General features: G+C 40.2%; 1 protein-coding gene across 4 annotated transcripts in view; it reads left to right on the forward strand.

The window, feature by feature from the left end:
• COL11A1 (collagen type XI alpha 1 chain) overlaps window positions 1-16,856 on the forward strand; it is a 236,045-nt gene that overhangs the window by 137,826 nt on the left and 81,363 nt on the right. For all 4 annotated transcript variants that reach the window (XM_054037965.1, XM_054037966.1, XM_054037968.1 and 1 more), the window contains 9 exons: window positions 314-358; window positions 517-570; window positions 656-700; window positions 4,537-4,590; window positions 7,340-7,393; window positions 10,295-10,348; window positions 12,574-12,681; window positions 14,097-14,186; window positions 14,481-14,534. In XM_054037965.1, the coding sequence (XP_053893940.1) occupies window positions 314-358; window positions 517-570; window positions 656-700; window positions 4,537-4,590; window positions 7,340-7,393; window positions 10,295-10,348; window positions 12,574-12,681; window positions 14,097-14,186; window positions 14,481-14,534 (558 nt within the window). The remainder of the gene's footprint in view (window positions 1-313; window positions 359-516; window positions 571-655; window positions 701-4,536; window positions 4,591-7,339; window positions 7,394-10,294; window positions 10,349-12,573; window positions 12,682-14,096; window positions 14,187-14,480; window positions 14,535-16,856) is intronic.

A 16,856-nucleotide genomic window follows, 5' to 3' on the forward strand; every position in this document is an offset into this window, starting at 1 on the left:
TTATCCAGAATTCCTCTCACTGACTCCAGTTGCTGTGAATGGGCCATGCAGCAACATTAACATGCTCTGGTGCCAAGGGCAGAATCTAGCCCTAACGTAGACGCCAATGAATAAAGCTACATGCACAGTGACTTCAGCAAGATGGTCAATTTTAGCAAAAACCTGTTTATTTAAATTAAAATGCACAGCAGAAAGGAGGTAAAAGAGCATTTAGTCCTAGGAGAGCTGCACACTGCCTCATATCAATAGCAAAACTTTCATTCACAGTCAAATGCCACATGCTAAGATGATTGATTTGAACTTTCATTGGCAGGGTTTACATGGCAAACCAGGTCCCAGGGGACAGCGAGGACCAACGGTATGTACTTCCTTTTGTTTGTTTAAAACCGTTACTTGCATTCCCTTAGTGATTGCCACCTCTGTGATGTTTTACACCTACTGTAAAAATGCATTGCTGACTCTGACACACTGTCCTGTATGACTATCATCATTTGTATCTTTATCTCAAATCCATAGGGTCCACGGGGATCAAGAGGCCCACGAGGTCCCACGGGAAAACCAGGCCCTAAGGTAATTGTCAGATGCTATTTGCTGCAAAACTGTTTCTCAAAGAAAATCAGGCTTCACCTTTGAACAAATTGTTCTTATTTTCTAGGGCACTGCAGGCAGTGATGGCCCTCCTGGCCCACCAGGTGAAAGGGTAGGTCTGGAACAGCTTTTCCTCCTCACTTTATTTCCTGCATCTCTTTCTTTCCTCTTTCTCCTCTCTCCCCACTTTCTCATGTCTTTGACCTTCTCTGGCTAGGATGTGAAGCAATTGCACTGTCATACTGTACCTCAAGGGTGGACTTTCTTACACTGCTGTCCTTCCTGCCCAGCTAGAAGCAGGAAGCCTTGAAAGCTTGTTTTTCCTCTCAGACACCCAGTTTTGCATACCTAAGAGATTGGGATCATTGGAATGAGGTTGGGATCACCATCCAGATTTTTGGGTGCATATTCAAACAAACCAAATTACATTTCTGAGCTTTATGAGATTCTCACTGTTAATAAAAATGTCCCGTTCAGCAGAGTTGCTGTTAGTATATGGGTTTTTAAAAGTACTCAATGCCTCTAAAAGCTAATAAATTGACAGGAACTGATTCTTTTGTCCTAATCACCTAATTACATGCTTGAGAACTCCTACTGCTGGGTAAAATAGAATCCACTGCATGATATTAAATTTGAATCAATACCCACTCAAACAGAGTCTGTATACTATGCAGTAGCACATAGAAAAATTATAAAATTGATTTGTAATCACAGAACAAGCAATTTAACTCCTACAGATAAGTAAATCTGCCCTTTGACTGGGTTACTTGGAGAAGCTAAAGTTTGGATGACTGCATTTTGTTTCATCCCAATTTTCACACGAACATATTTGTGGCTTATTTTTACACAGCCATATAGAGCACATGGATGGTATCCTTTAAAAAAACAAAACAAAACCAACAACTGAGTTCCCAATTGAGATTACTTTTCCCTTTTGACCTCAAGAATATTTGATTCCAGTGTGCTCAAGCTGTAGTTTCTTACGCAACCTAGTGTTGTCCCATGTTATGATAAGCCACATCATCTGCCACATTTCCATGTTCAGGATTGATAACTGAATGCACTAACAGATGCAGAGCAACAATAAACAAACTTTGCTGGGAACATGTGAGAAGTCTGAAAAGCAGTAATGGCCAACAACACCTGCAAAGTTAAAGATTGGAGACCAAGGATGTATGATAGAAATAGTATTAGGAGACGGTAGAAGTATGTTTTGTTTAGAATCTGTTTTACAGACATCTCAAGCTCTCACAGCTTAAGTGTCTGCAGGAACCAACATTGAATCAAATATAGTGAATGTTCCCTAATAATTGCAAACAGAATGTGTCAGCTTTTAATCAGCATCTCCTCCTACAATGGAATGTGCATGCCTGTATATTTCTATGAAAGTTAAAAGTCAAATCTCTGCTCACAAAAGGTACGCCAGCACTTCTGGTGGAAAACCATTCAAACATATGCAGAAAAATGCATTTCAGCTACATGTAAAATATAGGTTCTATTTAATAAGCCTTTCATCGATTTCCTGTGATTTTTCATTAACTGAAAATCCCTGGAGTAGAATCTCACCCAGAGTCCAGCTGAGCTGCTGGTGGAGCTGAAGGGTGGTAACTGGAGTAGGGGTAATACAGAGCAGGAGGTGAGGTTTGGAGTGATAGTTGGGGACCTGGAGATGGTGGTGATGGAAGAGGCAGGGAACTGCTGGGTGTCAAGTGAAAGGTAGGGAGCTGAGTGGAACAGGGGTAGGTGGGGAATGAACCACAGTTGAGAGGCAGAGGGAAGAGGTGGGTGAAGTGGGAAGTGTGTGGGAGTCAGGAGTGTGGAACAGATGGAGTGGAAATCTGGGGTAGAGGAAGGATTGATTCGAGTAGGGGTGGGAATGTTGACTGGGAGTAGCAGGCTAAACTGTAGATCTCTCCACATCACAGAGCCTGGAGACAGGCTGCAGAGAGCTGGAAAGCAGAGCGCTAGAAGGAGCTAGAAGGCTGAGTCAAGGGGAGTGGAGTTAGGAGGCAGTGTTGTAGGGAGTGGGCAAGAAGGTAGAAGACAATGGGCAGATCTGAGGGGAAGCAGAAAAAGCATCAATAGAGAGAAATGGATTATTTCAAAGATATGCTGTGTCACAGGAGCTCAACAAGCAGTTAATCTGAGAGTGGCCCTTGTGTACTGTGGCCATGTGCTCTAAAATGAGGCATATGACAGAGGGAAGAGTTGTTAGCCAAAAAAGAGAGGAACTTTAAAAGACCATTTCTGTCTGGTTAGAAATATTCCAGCTGCTAGCCATGTAAATATTAAACATCTATCCTCTATAGAAAACTTTTAAAAACACAAGGAAATGTACATTTAATAATGTGATATTAGAATTCTAGAGTATTCTTCTCACATACTCCTACTGGCTTGAAATCTGCAACTCATATTATGAAATAAAAAATGCAAATTTATTTTTATTAGAAAGCCTTATGGCTTGAGGATCAAAGGGGAAAAGGGATTTATGGCCAAGAAAGTGCTACTAGCAATAAATAAACCATTGAGTTCTGTTCTTCTAATCGTATTCCAAAAAGGGACCAATTTGTTTCATGTTTTGGACAGTGGATCAGCCACTTTTAATATTTTTCCTCAAATGTTGTCCTATTTTTGTTAAGAGTTTCTGGTTTGTAAGCAACTCTCCTTACCTTTTTTGTTTCTGGGTGTGATGCAGACATTTGAATCAAGGAATGTACCATATGGAACATACTTAGGGGTGGGGATTGGAGTTACAGGTACAATTTATAGATAATGCTCTAGAAAATGTGGATAGTGCTATAAAATCTCAGAAAAAAATGTATATTTTGAACATTTTCTGGTTAACCATTTGGTTGAGCCTCATTCACTAATAAATGCTAATCAAGTTTTAAAGAGGACTCAGATTCACTTAGGGGCAAATCTTGCCTGCTACTGAACAAACAACCCTTTCCCTCATGCGTACATAACACTTCTCCCACTGCAAGAGACAGCCATAATTTGGCTCAAAGCCTGCATTTCCTGACGTCCCAGTCTGCAATGAATGAGGTTTAAGGAACTCTGAGACAGCCAGGGCTTTATCACAGGAGCAGAATGCTAACATCACCACCCCTTATGAATTATCTTTCTTTTCAGGACTTTTGCGTTAAATTTCTAACATTTTGACACATGATGTCTTAGTAAAACCACACATCATATACCAGGTAGAGCAGGACAAGTCTTGCACTGTATGACTAGGGTACACATTTTTGCTGTGTGACCACAGAAAGTAAGATCTGAATGTTCCTTTTTTAGTTCTTTGTATAGTGTGTGCTCTAACACAGACAGAGTCTTAAAATAATCTGATACTAGGCTCCATTCAGCATATCAACAGCAAATGCTTACAGTAAAAGTGACAAGGTCTTGGTTAATTTTCAATGACAACATCTAAAACTAGCCATCATGTGAGCTACTTGTTTATTTTACTACTTTAAAACTTTCAAAAAATCTCATACAGTAAAATCTTTTCAGAAATGGCTCCTCTGTTTTTTTCTTGCAAGAATTTTTTTCTTGAGAGACACAGACATTAAGATACTTCCCATTCAGCAGGAGTAATTTCGACAGTACCTACAGATTTTGACAATACCTTGCTGAGTGTGAGAACTGGCCAATATGAGAAACAAAAAGCTGCAGTGCAGTTAGGTTAAGAATAATTGCACATCTCTTATTGGAACTGAACTTCATAGAAAAATAATCAGTGTTTCTTATTAATTAGTGGGCCCTAATTTTGTATGTTCCACACAGGTGTTCTAGTGGGACTTTGGACTGCTAACAGTATTCACATGCAATATGTAGCTCACTTTATCCACATGTCCATCCATGGAGTTTGTGTTATGTAACTGAAGCAAACTCTTCAGTCCAACATTATAGCATCTGGAATATAGTTTACCCTTTTGCTTATCTTCATATTAGGGACCACAAGGGCCTCAAGGACCTGTTGGATTCCCTGGACCAAAGGGACCTCCTGTAAGTATCTTTTTAAAGTATATGTAATAATTATGCAAATTTGGCAGAGAAAATTTTTGAAGTCAATGTATGAACAAGTGTGTTAGAGCTTGCAGCTGAGGTGTTGAGCTGTATTATAATTAATCAAGTCTGTCCCTCAATGCATGAGGATTACAAGCAGGAAAACCTCCCCTAAGCTTCTGTACCATAAAGTCTGTTACATAAAACCAAAGAAGTCAGATATTCAAAGTAAAGGCTGAGTCTGTTCTATTTGTAAATGTTGCAGTCCGTATGATATTCACTGGGGGGAGGACTGAGTTCCCTGTCTTTTACCGATGTAAATATTCTTTTAAAAGTAGGTTATTTTAAAAGGAAAGGAAGAAGAGACATCTTAGCTATCATGTATGAGAAATGTGGCACACTAAGGGTTACCATATAACTATTTAGAGGCTTTCTATACTGTTATATATAAATACATATTTAGGGTATGTCACAATGTAAATTGATTAATCAGTAAGAATACTTTTAGCCATTGAAATCTGTCATGTAAATCCATCCACCTCATACATATATTGTTTAAAAATGCAGATTTCTCACACATAGCTCATTCTGGAGCTGTTTTGGCCTGTCATTTAAGTCCTTCTTAAATTTTATTTATTTGTATAAAAAGTAATGGGAACCTTGGCTAGGTAGCTGCATTGTACCTTGAAATGTTAGTGATCCAAGACTTTTGCAACAGACCTAGCCTTATATCTCATTTGATGGAAGGCTTAAAAAAATCTCTATTCCAGTGCATGCACACAAGACAAATGAACTGAACTGCTGTGAAGTGGAGAAAACTCATTTACATGAAATCACTTCCCATAATTAGCTCCTCAAAGTTCATCCTAAAGATATCTGCACTGAGTTTACACACAGTTTCTCTCTCCCTGTTACTTTCTGTTCCAGATCCTGATGGAATTTATTTTGAATAAGTTATCCAAGCATACAGCCAAAAATCTGTGGAAAGGCTTTGATATTCTGAGATCAAAAGAATCTTTGGTTTAGAATGATAGGTATGCCAGAGTCTTCTATTGGAATTAGCTGGTTAACAATCCTAATGGCATTTTTATCAGGTGCCCATAAAGGCCCAATGTAAAAGTGGGGACTGAATTTTTTCAGCAATTTTAAAGAACAAAATATAAAGTTGGCAGTACTGATAATAGAACAACAGGGGAAAAAAAGGTTGAAAAGTAGTATAATGGGAAAACAAAATCATAATCCTGCAATCTGATTAATACAGAGGACACTGGTTTCAGTGTAGTGTATTTCATTTCCTACATTACTGTTGTACTTGGTTGTCAGTGTAGCACCAGACTTTGTCTGAACAACATGTTTCAGAGAGTATGTGATATTCACTATACAGAGTAATCCTGATAAGCCTTAGTATGCTGTGCATATTAAGAGGATGGGTGTAGAGTGAAATTGATGTGTCTGTTGATTTCTTTCCTCCATCCACAGAGATGACTAGCCACCACTAGAGGTCTCTCTTCCTCCCTTTTCCCTTCTGCCTAAAAAATTCTCAAATTAATGTAAAACTATATGGTCTGTTACTGGCAGACTATTACTAAATGGAGTACATTGCACAAACTGGATACAATTTTGGTTTAGTCATGTATTCCTGATTGACCAGGATTAGTTTATAGCCTTTCAAAAATGTAGGACTTAATTTGCCATGGTCTCATACTTCTGTTCTGTAGTACCTTTCCCTGTGAGTAGTCATACTGTAACGAATAATAAACCAGATTGGTAAAACCTGTGGGAGAGGCACAGAAGGTCAAGTAGAGTTCCACTTCTATTTTCTTATCGCTGGAATGAGAGACATTGATCCAAGAGGCTCCTCAGGAGGATGAGATTACCCACACAGAGGTCACATGCTCCCATACCAACTGGGAAGTCCCAGCCTTTCCCACCCCGCTCCCCACAGAATCTTGGCAGTATGGCTCCAAAGGACTCCCATGGCTGCATGGCTGTGGCTACTTTCAGGTCTCTAACTGTGGAAGGAGTTTTGTCAGGAAGGTAGCAGTAACAGTCTTAGTCCATGTTAGCTTTCCTAGATTATTTTTGCAGGCCCACTGGGATTCTGCTCCCCACATGCATAACCCATCTCTGGTCCAGGAGAAGGAGGGGTGCTAATGATGTCACAAAGTCAGTTGACCCATGTCTGTGCATGAAGAGAAAATTCATGCCCTTTGTGCCTGGATCTTGGGAGCACAGTCTAGACCAATGGTGCTGCCCTTGGAGTCTGGCTGTGCTCAGTGAGAGTCAGGGTGGCAGAATCAGGTCTGTGATTTTTTTTCCATCACAATTTATTTAGCTTACTCATTTTGCAATCTTTCTGATGCTGCCCTATGTTAAACAATGCCATAGCCACAACTCACCAGAAAGCTTATCTTTAAAACAGTTTTCATTAACTCGGGGATGAAGTACAGGATATGAGAGGACAGAAAGTAGGGACTTTGAATTTTGGAATGTTAGACATCCATTTTGAACATGCATGCACTGTTACACACATAAAATCACCATCCAGACAAATTTACATAAATTAAGGAGTCAGCAGAAAAAATAAAATATTAAAATTGTATCAAGTTGCCATCAAAGCAGTAAAGCTTTTCTGAAGGCTGGCCTGAAAGTCTGAAAAGATCATAGAGATTATTAGGGCTAATTGTATACTCTTTTCAGAGCTAGAGATGACTGAGAAACCTCTGACTTATTTTGCTTGCAATTTCAGGGGCCACCTGGGAAAGATGGCTTGCCGGGGCACCCAGGACAGCGGGGTGAGACTGTAAGTATATTGGTTCTACTGTTTCAGGCTGTTGAACACCTGCTTAGTTCACTGTGATCTTTAAAAAAAGTGTCAGTTAATAGTTAGTTCTATTGCTTTATACTGAAAATTGCAGGAAAAAGTGAGAGGCAATTTTTTATTGGTACCTAACTTTGTTTATAGAAAGCAAAAATCTGCTAAAACTCAGTGGGGGCAGATGTCAGACAGCTTAATTTTTTCTCCATGTGGTAAGGGTGAGATTATTTCTGGTTGTTCCCCATTAAATAACATCAAACTGATCATAAGTATACAATAGATAGTGAGGCAACATAATACTCGGTTATCAGCTTTGAAGAAGACATGTGAGGAACAATATAATATTTGCCACTCTCACTGAGAGCCATGTAAGAAGGCAGAAAAAGTATTAGTGCCAGCCCACTAGGAACTTGAAAGCTAACAATTTAGAAAAGTAGAAGAGTGATTGAGACAAAAATACACAGAAAACCATATAACAAAACAAGAATTGTTTGGGTTTCCTTACTTGAAGGATTTCTCTATAAACATGTTGTACATTGGAGAAGGACTCTATGCAGGTTGCATTATGAAATACAATCTCACTGAAATCTAAAGAAATAAAATGGTCAATTTTAATGAAAAATATTATTTTGATCTAAATTAGATTTACAATTACTTCTTTAGCTCCAAGTACCATTGATTTATCATTTCACTAATTAGGATGCATCAGCTGCTTAAGCAGACATTGCTGCAAAGCTCTTTATTCACCTCCACAAATGTGGAAAACACAAAAAGCTTACTTACTGAACCAGAATTTCCTTCTTATTTGTTACAGTGCGCTCAGCTTCATATAGCATCCTTCATATGAACTGCCACAAGAATATTATGAGAGTATGCTCTGCTTTTTAATATGCACACATGATGGGATAGTATAAGGGCTTTATTGTCATGAGATTGGGATGAATGCACACATCAGTTATCCAGGCCATACTGAATGAGTATTCTCATTTGCCATGATCTCCTTTGATGCCCATTACTTCTTTCACAAACATCCTTTACTTTTTTGTTCTCAGACCAGACAGCAAGAGCAGATTTGCTAATGGCACAGGATAAAAAAATAGAATTACCAAATATGCTCAAACACATCCGTCTTCTGTAGAGGTGGAATCAGTAGATGTTCTCAAGGCATTTTCACTGAATATGGGACCAATTCAGCACTCCTTTCTGTCTCCTGACACAGGGAAAACTCCTGTTGACTTCAGTGATAATTTTACCTGCGTAAGGAATGCTGAATATGGTCCAAAGCCCATAACTAATGCGAGGCCTTTACATAGGCAGGCAGTGGAGATAAAGGAAGATATATTGTAACGGTTCAGTCACCGCTGTAGCGCCTCCTCGTAGCTGGGTCTGGGGATCAGCTCATCTGGTCTAGCACTCCCTTCTGTTGCTCACTTGGCCCATGGTCCCTCTTGCTCTCTAGGACTCAGGGTTCTCTCTCTTCGCCACTCAGCCCTCTAGCTATGTCACTATAGCGTCTTTCCCTTCTGAGGTAGCCAAGTCCCACCAGGCAATCTGCCAGTGTGCTGTCTCTGGTAATGTTCTGTAAATCCTGGTCTGTTCCACTTTCCCAGTGGCTGGTAGGGGAACCCGGGGCACCTGTTACTTTGGGTTCCAGCCCAGGGGACCCTATCATCAGCAGCCAAGGTCTGCAGTCTCAACCCCCACTGTTCTTTCTCTGGATTTCTTCCTACTTTGCCTTCCACAGGCTTTCTTCCCTGCAATTTAATCCCTTCCTTCAGGGATAGGATCCCAGGGCTTTTGATATCCCTGGCTTTCCTCCTATCCACTTCTCTGTACCCAGAGAGCAACTCCAGACTCTCTTCCCATGGCCCTTTTCTGCTGCAAACTTCCTGGTTTTATACCACATCCAGCTTCTCTTCTAGCTGGGCTTTCTCAGCAATTAGTAATTTATAAATCCAGCCTGACTCTCCCGCAGGTGCTGCCTATAAGGTTAATTGGCCCTATCTGAGCCACCTTAACCCTTTCAGGGCTGGTGTGGTTTGAACACCCTATCACAGGGGTGAAGGATATATACTGGTGTGAAGGGGTGGTATGCTGGACTCCATATGGTACAGCAGTGAGTTCATTCTGCTGAGGCTGTGCCAGCCTACACCTCCTCCAATGCTGAACTACTTCATAAAGGCACAATTGAGCCCTTGGACGGGCCGTACTCTAAATTGGGGATTCCAGAGAATTTGCTGACTAGTTTTGAACTGAGGTTTATAGCTGCTTACTAGAAACCACAGATTTTGCCAGTCTTCTGGAAGACTGTCCCAATGACATTCGCCTTATATTCTCCTTTCCATTTTCTTCATCATTTCAAATTTTCACTATTTCCTTTTTTCCCTATGCAGCCCTCCTGTCCCATCTCTATAGGGAAAAAAAATCACATCTTCTCTGGATCTGTGTTTCATTCGATTTTATGTTCCTTCCACATCACCTTCCCCCATACTCCTTAATCTCCCATACGTGCCTTTCTTTACATAGTCATTTGTCTGTCTTGGCTATGAGTTCATAATATGTGTCTATATGTGTTTTTAGCTGAGTTTCAGCAATATCACTCATGCATTCAGAATCACCTAATAAATTTTACTGAGAGATAATTGTAAAAGTGACTGGCATTTCTTATGATAGCTCTGTAGAAGCACAGCTGAGAATGATTGGAAAGGACAGAGCTTTGAAAATTTCACATGTAGGTATACACAGGAATAATAGATATTTCCATATGTATTCTTGAAGATGAACTCCTAACATGGAGCTTCTCTCTCACCTCTTCAACACAGATTTGAATTTGGCTCATCTATACCTTGCCATGTATAACTATGTATTATATATTTCATTCCACAGGGTTTTCAAGGCAAAACTGGACCCCCAGGCCCTGGTGGTGTTGTTGGACCCCAGGTAGAGCATTTTAAACATTATATCTAACTATATAACACTGTTTAAAGATTGTTTTATAGCTAATGTAAAGAGCTATTGTTCGTGAGTATATAATATACACTGATGGATATGTTAACTCCTGCAGTACCCAATTACAGCAAATTTAGCAAAATGTGTTTAAGCAAGAATCAAACTCCAAAAAAACAAAGACATTGGGCCTGATTCTCCACTGTAATTCATCACCTGTAGTCATTTCAATGAGTGCAAAGTAGGTGTTCTCCAAGAGTTAAGAATGAAGAATAGGACCCCTTACTTTGAACTCTTTTTAGAAAGAGCAAATAACATATTGTGTTGTATTATTTTAGATTGAAGCATTTTGATTATTTTATAGGGTTTGGGTGAGGTTTACTTCATGATCTTATTTGATTATACTTATATAGTTACTTCCTTTAAGTGGTCTTCATGACACTAACCCTTTCCCTTACCACCTATCCTATTTACAAATAGCCATACAAGAGGTTAGCAAAGGCAAAATTGGAGACAAAGTTAATAGAACACAGGCACTGCCAATCTGAAAAACAAAGCATACTAACTGTAGAGGGGCTGGACCACTTAAGAAAAGTTTAAGTCTCTCTTACCACAGGCAAATCTGTCATGGTTCAGGAGACCCATTATCCATGTACCACAGAGCCCCCATAAAAGAGAAACCCAAAGCCCGACTTAAGAGAGATTTTCCAGAAAGAATATTAAATTCACCCAGGGGATTACAGAGGTTTAACTTTGTTAATCATTTAAAAAAAATTCATTTTCTATTGGCCTCCAGAGTAATTGACTGGTCAAATAGGTAGAGATATATTTTTGAATATATCTTATAACCACTACTAATGACATTTGCTGAATAATATGTTCCCCATTTACTCATTGACCAGAACCAGAACTAGTATTAACACATTTCACAGCATATACTGCCAAGACACAATGTTTATGTAGAAAATGGTTTTACTTTCTAAACTGTGTTTAGGGATTCTTTTTAGAAAAACACAAAGAGGGGAGGGCAGAAAGTTCCATTAGAGATACAAATTACGTAGCTTTAACTAAATCGTTTAGAAACAGACCTTTTTGTAGTACTCTCTAGTTAATTACAGGTGGCATCTGAGTCTGTTTGATGCAACAGTTCTCTTCTGTTCCATCACTTCAATTAATCAAAACAGCATGTGTTTTACTGAGTGTGATTTTTGCTCCTTTGTTTAATTTCAAAGATAACTATTCAGTCTTAGGCAAATATTCCCTGGGCCCACTGTTATTTCCAGGACTGATAATGCTTGCATTTGGTTTCCATACGGATCTTTCCACACTTGCTTAAGTGTTAGCATCCACCATCACAACCCATACTAAGAGAAAATGCACTTCTTGGGGCATAAATTGTACCATATGTGGTATTATCTAGTACACCAAAGTAACATTGTGAATCAATTAAAAATGGTAATTACAGTGTTTAGCAATCAGAATTATAAAACCCTTCTGAAAATTATTATTACTGCCTACTCTGACCTTTACTTTAGAATCAATACTGATTCGCAGAGATTCTCTCTCTCTCATTATACTTTGGAATTGAGCACCAATAGGCAACCAAACACCCATGTGATGTCTGGCAAACTTTTATTCTTCTCAAAAGCACTTGTCATGAATACAGTATTGTAACTCATCACCACTTAAATACAACAAGTGCAAAAAAGCTAATGGATCAGGTCTTTGATCCCTGCATCTGCCTTTCTGGAAGCCCTTGCATTCTCTCCATGGGAGGTTTCAGTGGATTTGACTAGCCGCCCCTCTCTATATTTTTCCTGGAAGATACTACAGAGCAGTGCTCCATGGCAGACAGAGGGTACGAGACCTCTTGTCCTTTCGCCAATGTATCAGAAATGCTGTGGGGTTCAGGCCTTCAGCACTTGGGAAGCAGGGCCATAATTGCAGCCCATGGAAACTCACATATGTATCTGCAGCCAGAATAGGGTTTGAGCTTTATTATTTAAGGATTAGACTATTTTGTAAACAAATGTTGTCTGCAGGTGAAGGTGAGGATTGCACATTTTCCAGTGGTAACTGTGGTGACATCCTAGATCCTAGGAACAACTGAGGGTAGGAGGAAGGTTGAGAAAAAGTGAGGAACAGATTGCCCACAAAAAGCCAACCAAACAAAAAAATTAAATTTGTTAGGGTAACTGAGGTTTAACTTCTGTTCTTAGGGTCCTACTGGTGAGACTGGTCCAATTGGTGAAAGAGGTCACCCTGGTCCTCCAGGCCCGCCAGGTGAACAAGGCCTCCCAGGCGCTGCAGGAAAAGAAGGTGCTAAGGTATGGCATGACTTTTGGAAGGAAGGTGTCACACAGAGATAGATGGGATAAATGTTTAAAATCAGATACTGTTCATAACTGTAGAAAGTATGGCATAAAATAGGCACGGACACATTTTTCCCCAAGGAAGGTCTCTTCAGCAACTTGCCAAAGGTATAAGGGTCTCACTTCCAACCTGATCGTTTTGCTATAAATTTCAGTGGGAACAAGGATAGCCATTAATTTGTTTAAGATGAGCAGTTTGCATAGAACCTCCCTTTTAGTATGGGAGATTGTACATAAACAACCTGTTTGCTCAGGTCAAGTTGGAGCTCTGTACTGGAACTCAGGGACATATCTCTGTGTGGCACTGGCCACACTGTAGAATTTCAGTTACTCTTTCGGTGAAAGAGGAAAAAAAAATTAGAAAAAATATTTACATTGATCAAGAAAATAGTATATGATTGTATTCAATTATTCATTGTAGATAAGAGACTAACTTCCTCCATGAATGTTTCTTTAAAGAAAATATAATATTAATAACTTTTTGTTTATATACCATAACTAATATATATTACTTTTTAAAATTTGTTGTAATACTATTGTGCTCACATACTATGGTGATGAGGGCCATAAAGTATTTGAATAGCTGGATGGAGAGATGGATGGTCCTTTTTTTTTGGTCATTGATTATAACCAGAGTCTGCTGTTTTATTATACATGCGCTAATTAATAAGGCTAAAATTTTGTCACAGATATTTTAGTAAAAGTCACAGACAGGTCATGGGCAATAAAGAAAAATTCATGGAAACCTTGACCTGTCCCTGACTTTTACTAAAAATATCTGTGACAAAATGGGGATCTGCGGGTCCCCACACCGCCTGCAGCGGGGAGCTGCATGGTAGGTAGGAGCTCCAGGGCCCCATGCTGTCTCCACCAGCTGGGGGCTGTGGGGTATCCCTGCCACCCCCAGCTCCAGGGGTCCCCCCGTCAGCCACAGAGGCCAGGAGCTGTAGGGTGCCCCCACTGCTCATGGCAGCCAGGAGCTGTGGAGTACCTCCACTGCACACTGCTCTGCTGGGCCACGTCATCAGGAGCTCAGGGTTCCCCTCATTGGCCGTGAGATGTGGGGTTCCCCACTGCCTGCGGCAGCCGGGAGCTGTGGAGTCTCCCTACCACCCACAACTCCGTGGGACCCCACCACCTGCCACAGCCAGGAGCTTGGGGGTTCCCCTCGCCACCTGTGTGGCTTGGAGTGCCAGGGGCCGCCAGAGGTGGCAGGGGTACCCTGAAGCTCCTAACCACCGTAGGCTGAAGTCACGGAGATTGCTGGAACTCACGGATTCCGTGACTTCTGCCGCCTCTGTGACTAAAATTGTTGCCTTACTAATGAGTAACTAACATTTGCAGTTTTTGAAACCTCTGCATTTTCACAGGGTGACCCAGGCCCTCAAGGTATCTCTGGAAAAGATGGACCGCCAGGTCTTCGTGGTTTCCCAGGAGAAAGAGGCCTTCCAGGAGCTCAGGTACAGTATAAACACCAGCATAGATAACTGTGGGTACAGTGTTTATATAGTATCCTGGAGAACAATGAATTAAGCTATTACAGGAAGTTTTCCACTGTGCTTGGAAAATGAATGCAATACAAAAATATCAAATGGGCACCCCTGAGGGTTAAATTCAAATGGCTATCCATTCACTGGTGGTAATTTATTCAGCAGTGAATTCTTGATTTTTAAATCCTTCATATTAAATATGTTGCAAAATAAAAAAACTGTTTAATTTTTCAAATGGAACAACATGCTTCTCTCCTTTTTCAGGGTCCAGCTGGTCTGAAAGGAGGAGAAGGCCCACAAGGCCCACCTGGCCCAGTTGTAAGTCACTATACCAACATTACGAAAATACAAATAACCTCCATTCTGAGTCTTCACATGCTGTTTTGTTTTCATCAACACAGATTGTAAAACAGTAAGGAAGCTCTGTCATTCACATCAATCAATAATTATTTTCTACCATAATGAGCCTATATAATGAGCCTATATACATAAGGAATGTATAGGTATCAAAATATCTGAAACCTGCTGCTATCAGTAGGTGCAAAATTGACTTGCTCCTCAGCATTGCCCAGCTAGACTAGTTATTAACAGGCACAAAAAAAAAAAAAAATCCTTACCAAGGAAAAGCCACAAACTGTGGATGTAATGACCAGTCTGGCTGATGTTACATTCCCTTTGTATAACGCCTGTGCGCCACATGTTTGACCCCTATAACTTTAATGGATTTTGCTGTGCTATTCAGAATCTAAGTTTGCTGTTAAAAGATTTTAAGCCATTGTTGTGAATCATATTCACTACTGTCTTGCTGATTTTTCAGTCTGACCACTTAAACAATAATACCAATATAGATGTGAATTTCCATTCATCCTAACAAGTTAAGTAGAATTTTTTTTTAGTTTTAAATAAGACTGCGAGAAAATTGCAGTCTGCAAAGACTAGTAAATGATAACTCCTCTGTGCACCCCATGTTTTCTGGCATTTCTACACTGTGGAGTTACATCACATACTGTGTGTTTATTTCTCTAATTAACTATTATACAACTTTTTGTTACTGTCTGAAATAAGAAACATCTGCAGACTATTTTGGCAGATTTAGTTGAGATTTTTCACTCAGTCTGCAGAACTCAGCAGATAGTTAACTTTACATCACAGGCTTTAAGGAATGGGTCACATTTTAATCTCTGTTGCAGAAATTATTTAAAATAAGTACCATGGATGATATATTGCCAGATGTACAAAGGCATTAATGCTGTCACAGCTAAGAAACTGACCTTTCATTGAAGAAATTTACTTTTCTTCAGTGAAAGCTTAAATTTTCAGGGGGAAAAATGTAGAAATACACGGTACATGCCAGGCTGACCCAGCACACCCCCATGCAGGCTGGCGCGGTGTTGTAGGTGAGCCCTTACTTGATTTTTCTTTCTCCCAGGGTATCAACAAGTCCAAACAGCCCATTAGATGCTAAAGGACACCTCTTTATGGAGGGTATCATTTATCAACATTAAAAAAAACCCTGCATAGAACATAAACAAATCTTTCACCTCATCATCTCAACTGAGGGACTCAGTCATTCTTAGACCAGCTGACCTTCCTGCCCCCTTCCCCTTGAGTCCAGTTCTCACCTCTCCCCCTGGTGTTTTCTTGGTTCCAATCCCTACCTCTGGTGCTAGGTCTCTTGCCCCTACCAGAGTAAGATCTTTCTCTGGACTCACAGGTCTGGGGAGGTCCATCTACTCTTCTTCAGGGGCACTGAGTGATCCTGTCAGGACAGGCCTCTAGCCGGTGTCTAGGAGACCCTTGGCTGAGAACCAGGCCCTCTTGGACACCTACTGACTACAGCCCAACATCTAGGAGTCTCTGCTTTCTAGGATCATTTCTTACAGGCTCCCCATTCTCATGGGTTCCTCAGAGAGCTCACCTTCCAGGCTCCTGGTTTAGGCCTGTCCTGGCAACTCCTCTCCACAGGTGTTTTCTGTATCCCTTTGGAATTCCCCTGTAACTGAGCTTGGGTAACCTTTATTAGCTACAGGTGCTTGTTTACTAATCAGCCACCTGGGGCCTTCATAAGGCAGTCATGGGCAAATTGGGCCCAAAATTCCCATAAAGGGCAGCCGCCCTGTGACAGACCCTAATAAAAATTCATAGAACAATGATGATGAATGCCATTAAAATGCCAGCAAAGAAACATAATGGAATTCCTATTTCAGAACCTAGTCATGCTTTCCTTGTATCTCCAAACTGTCCACTGAAATACATGAAAGTTTGGATTGTGCGAGGAATGGAGGAGTAGCACATAAATATAATCTCGTGTTGTTTGTTTTAGAACAGTGATGCTCAGTAAAATTATTTAATGATTATTAAACTGTTGTATCACCAAAACCAACCATTGCCATTATGACCTTGTTTACACTGGGCTTTGAAATGGGTAGGACTCTGCCTAAACACAGTGAATCTGGTGTTAAATATGGTTTGACTGGCTAATGTGTAAACCAGTGTAAAAGCATTTTCTAAAACCATGTTTATATCTAACTATGACCTAGGTATTTACCATAAAGTTTTATTTTTCTATGAGACTTATTAACAACCTAGACATAAAGCAGATTAGCCAGCCTTTATGACTGTAAAAGTAATGACATTTTA

This window comes from Malaclemys terrapin, chromosome 8 (assembly GCF_027887155.1).
Source record: "Malaclemys terrapin pileata isolate rMalTer1 chromosome 8, rMalTer1.hap1, whole genome shotgun sequence".
Taxonomy (NCBI): Eukaryota; Metazoa; Chordata; order Testudines; family Emydidae; genus Malaclemys; species Malaclemys terrapin.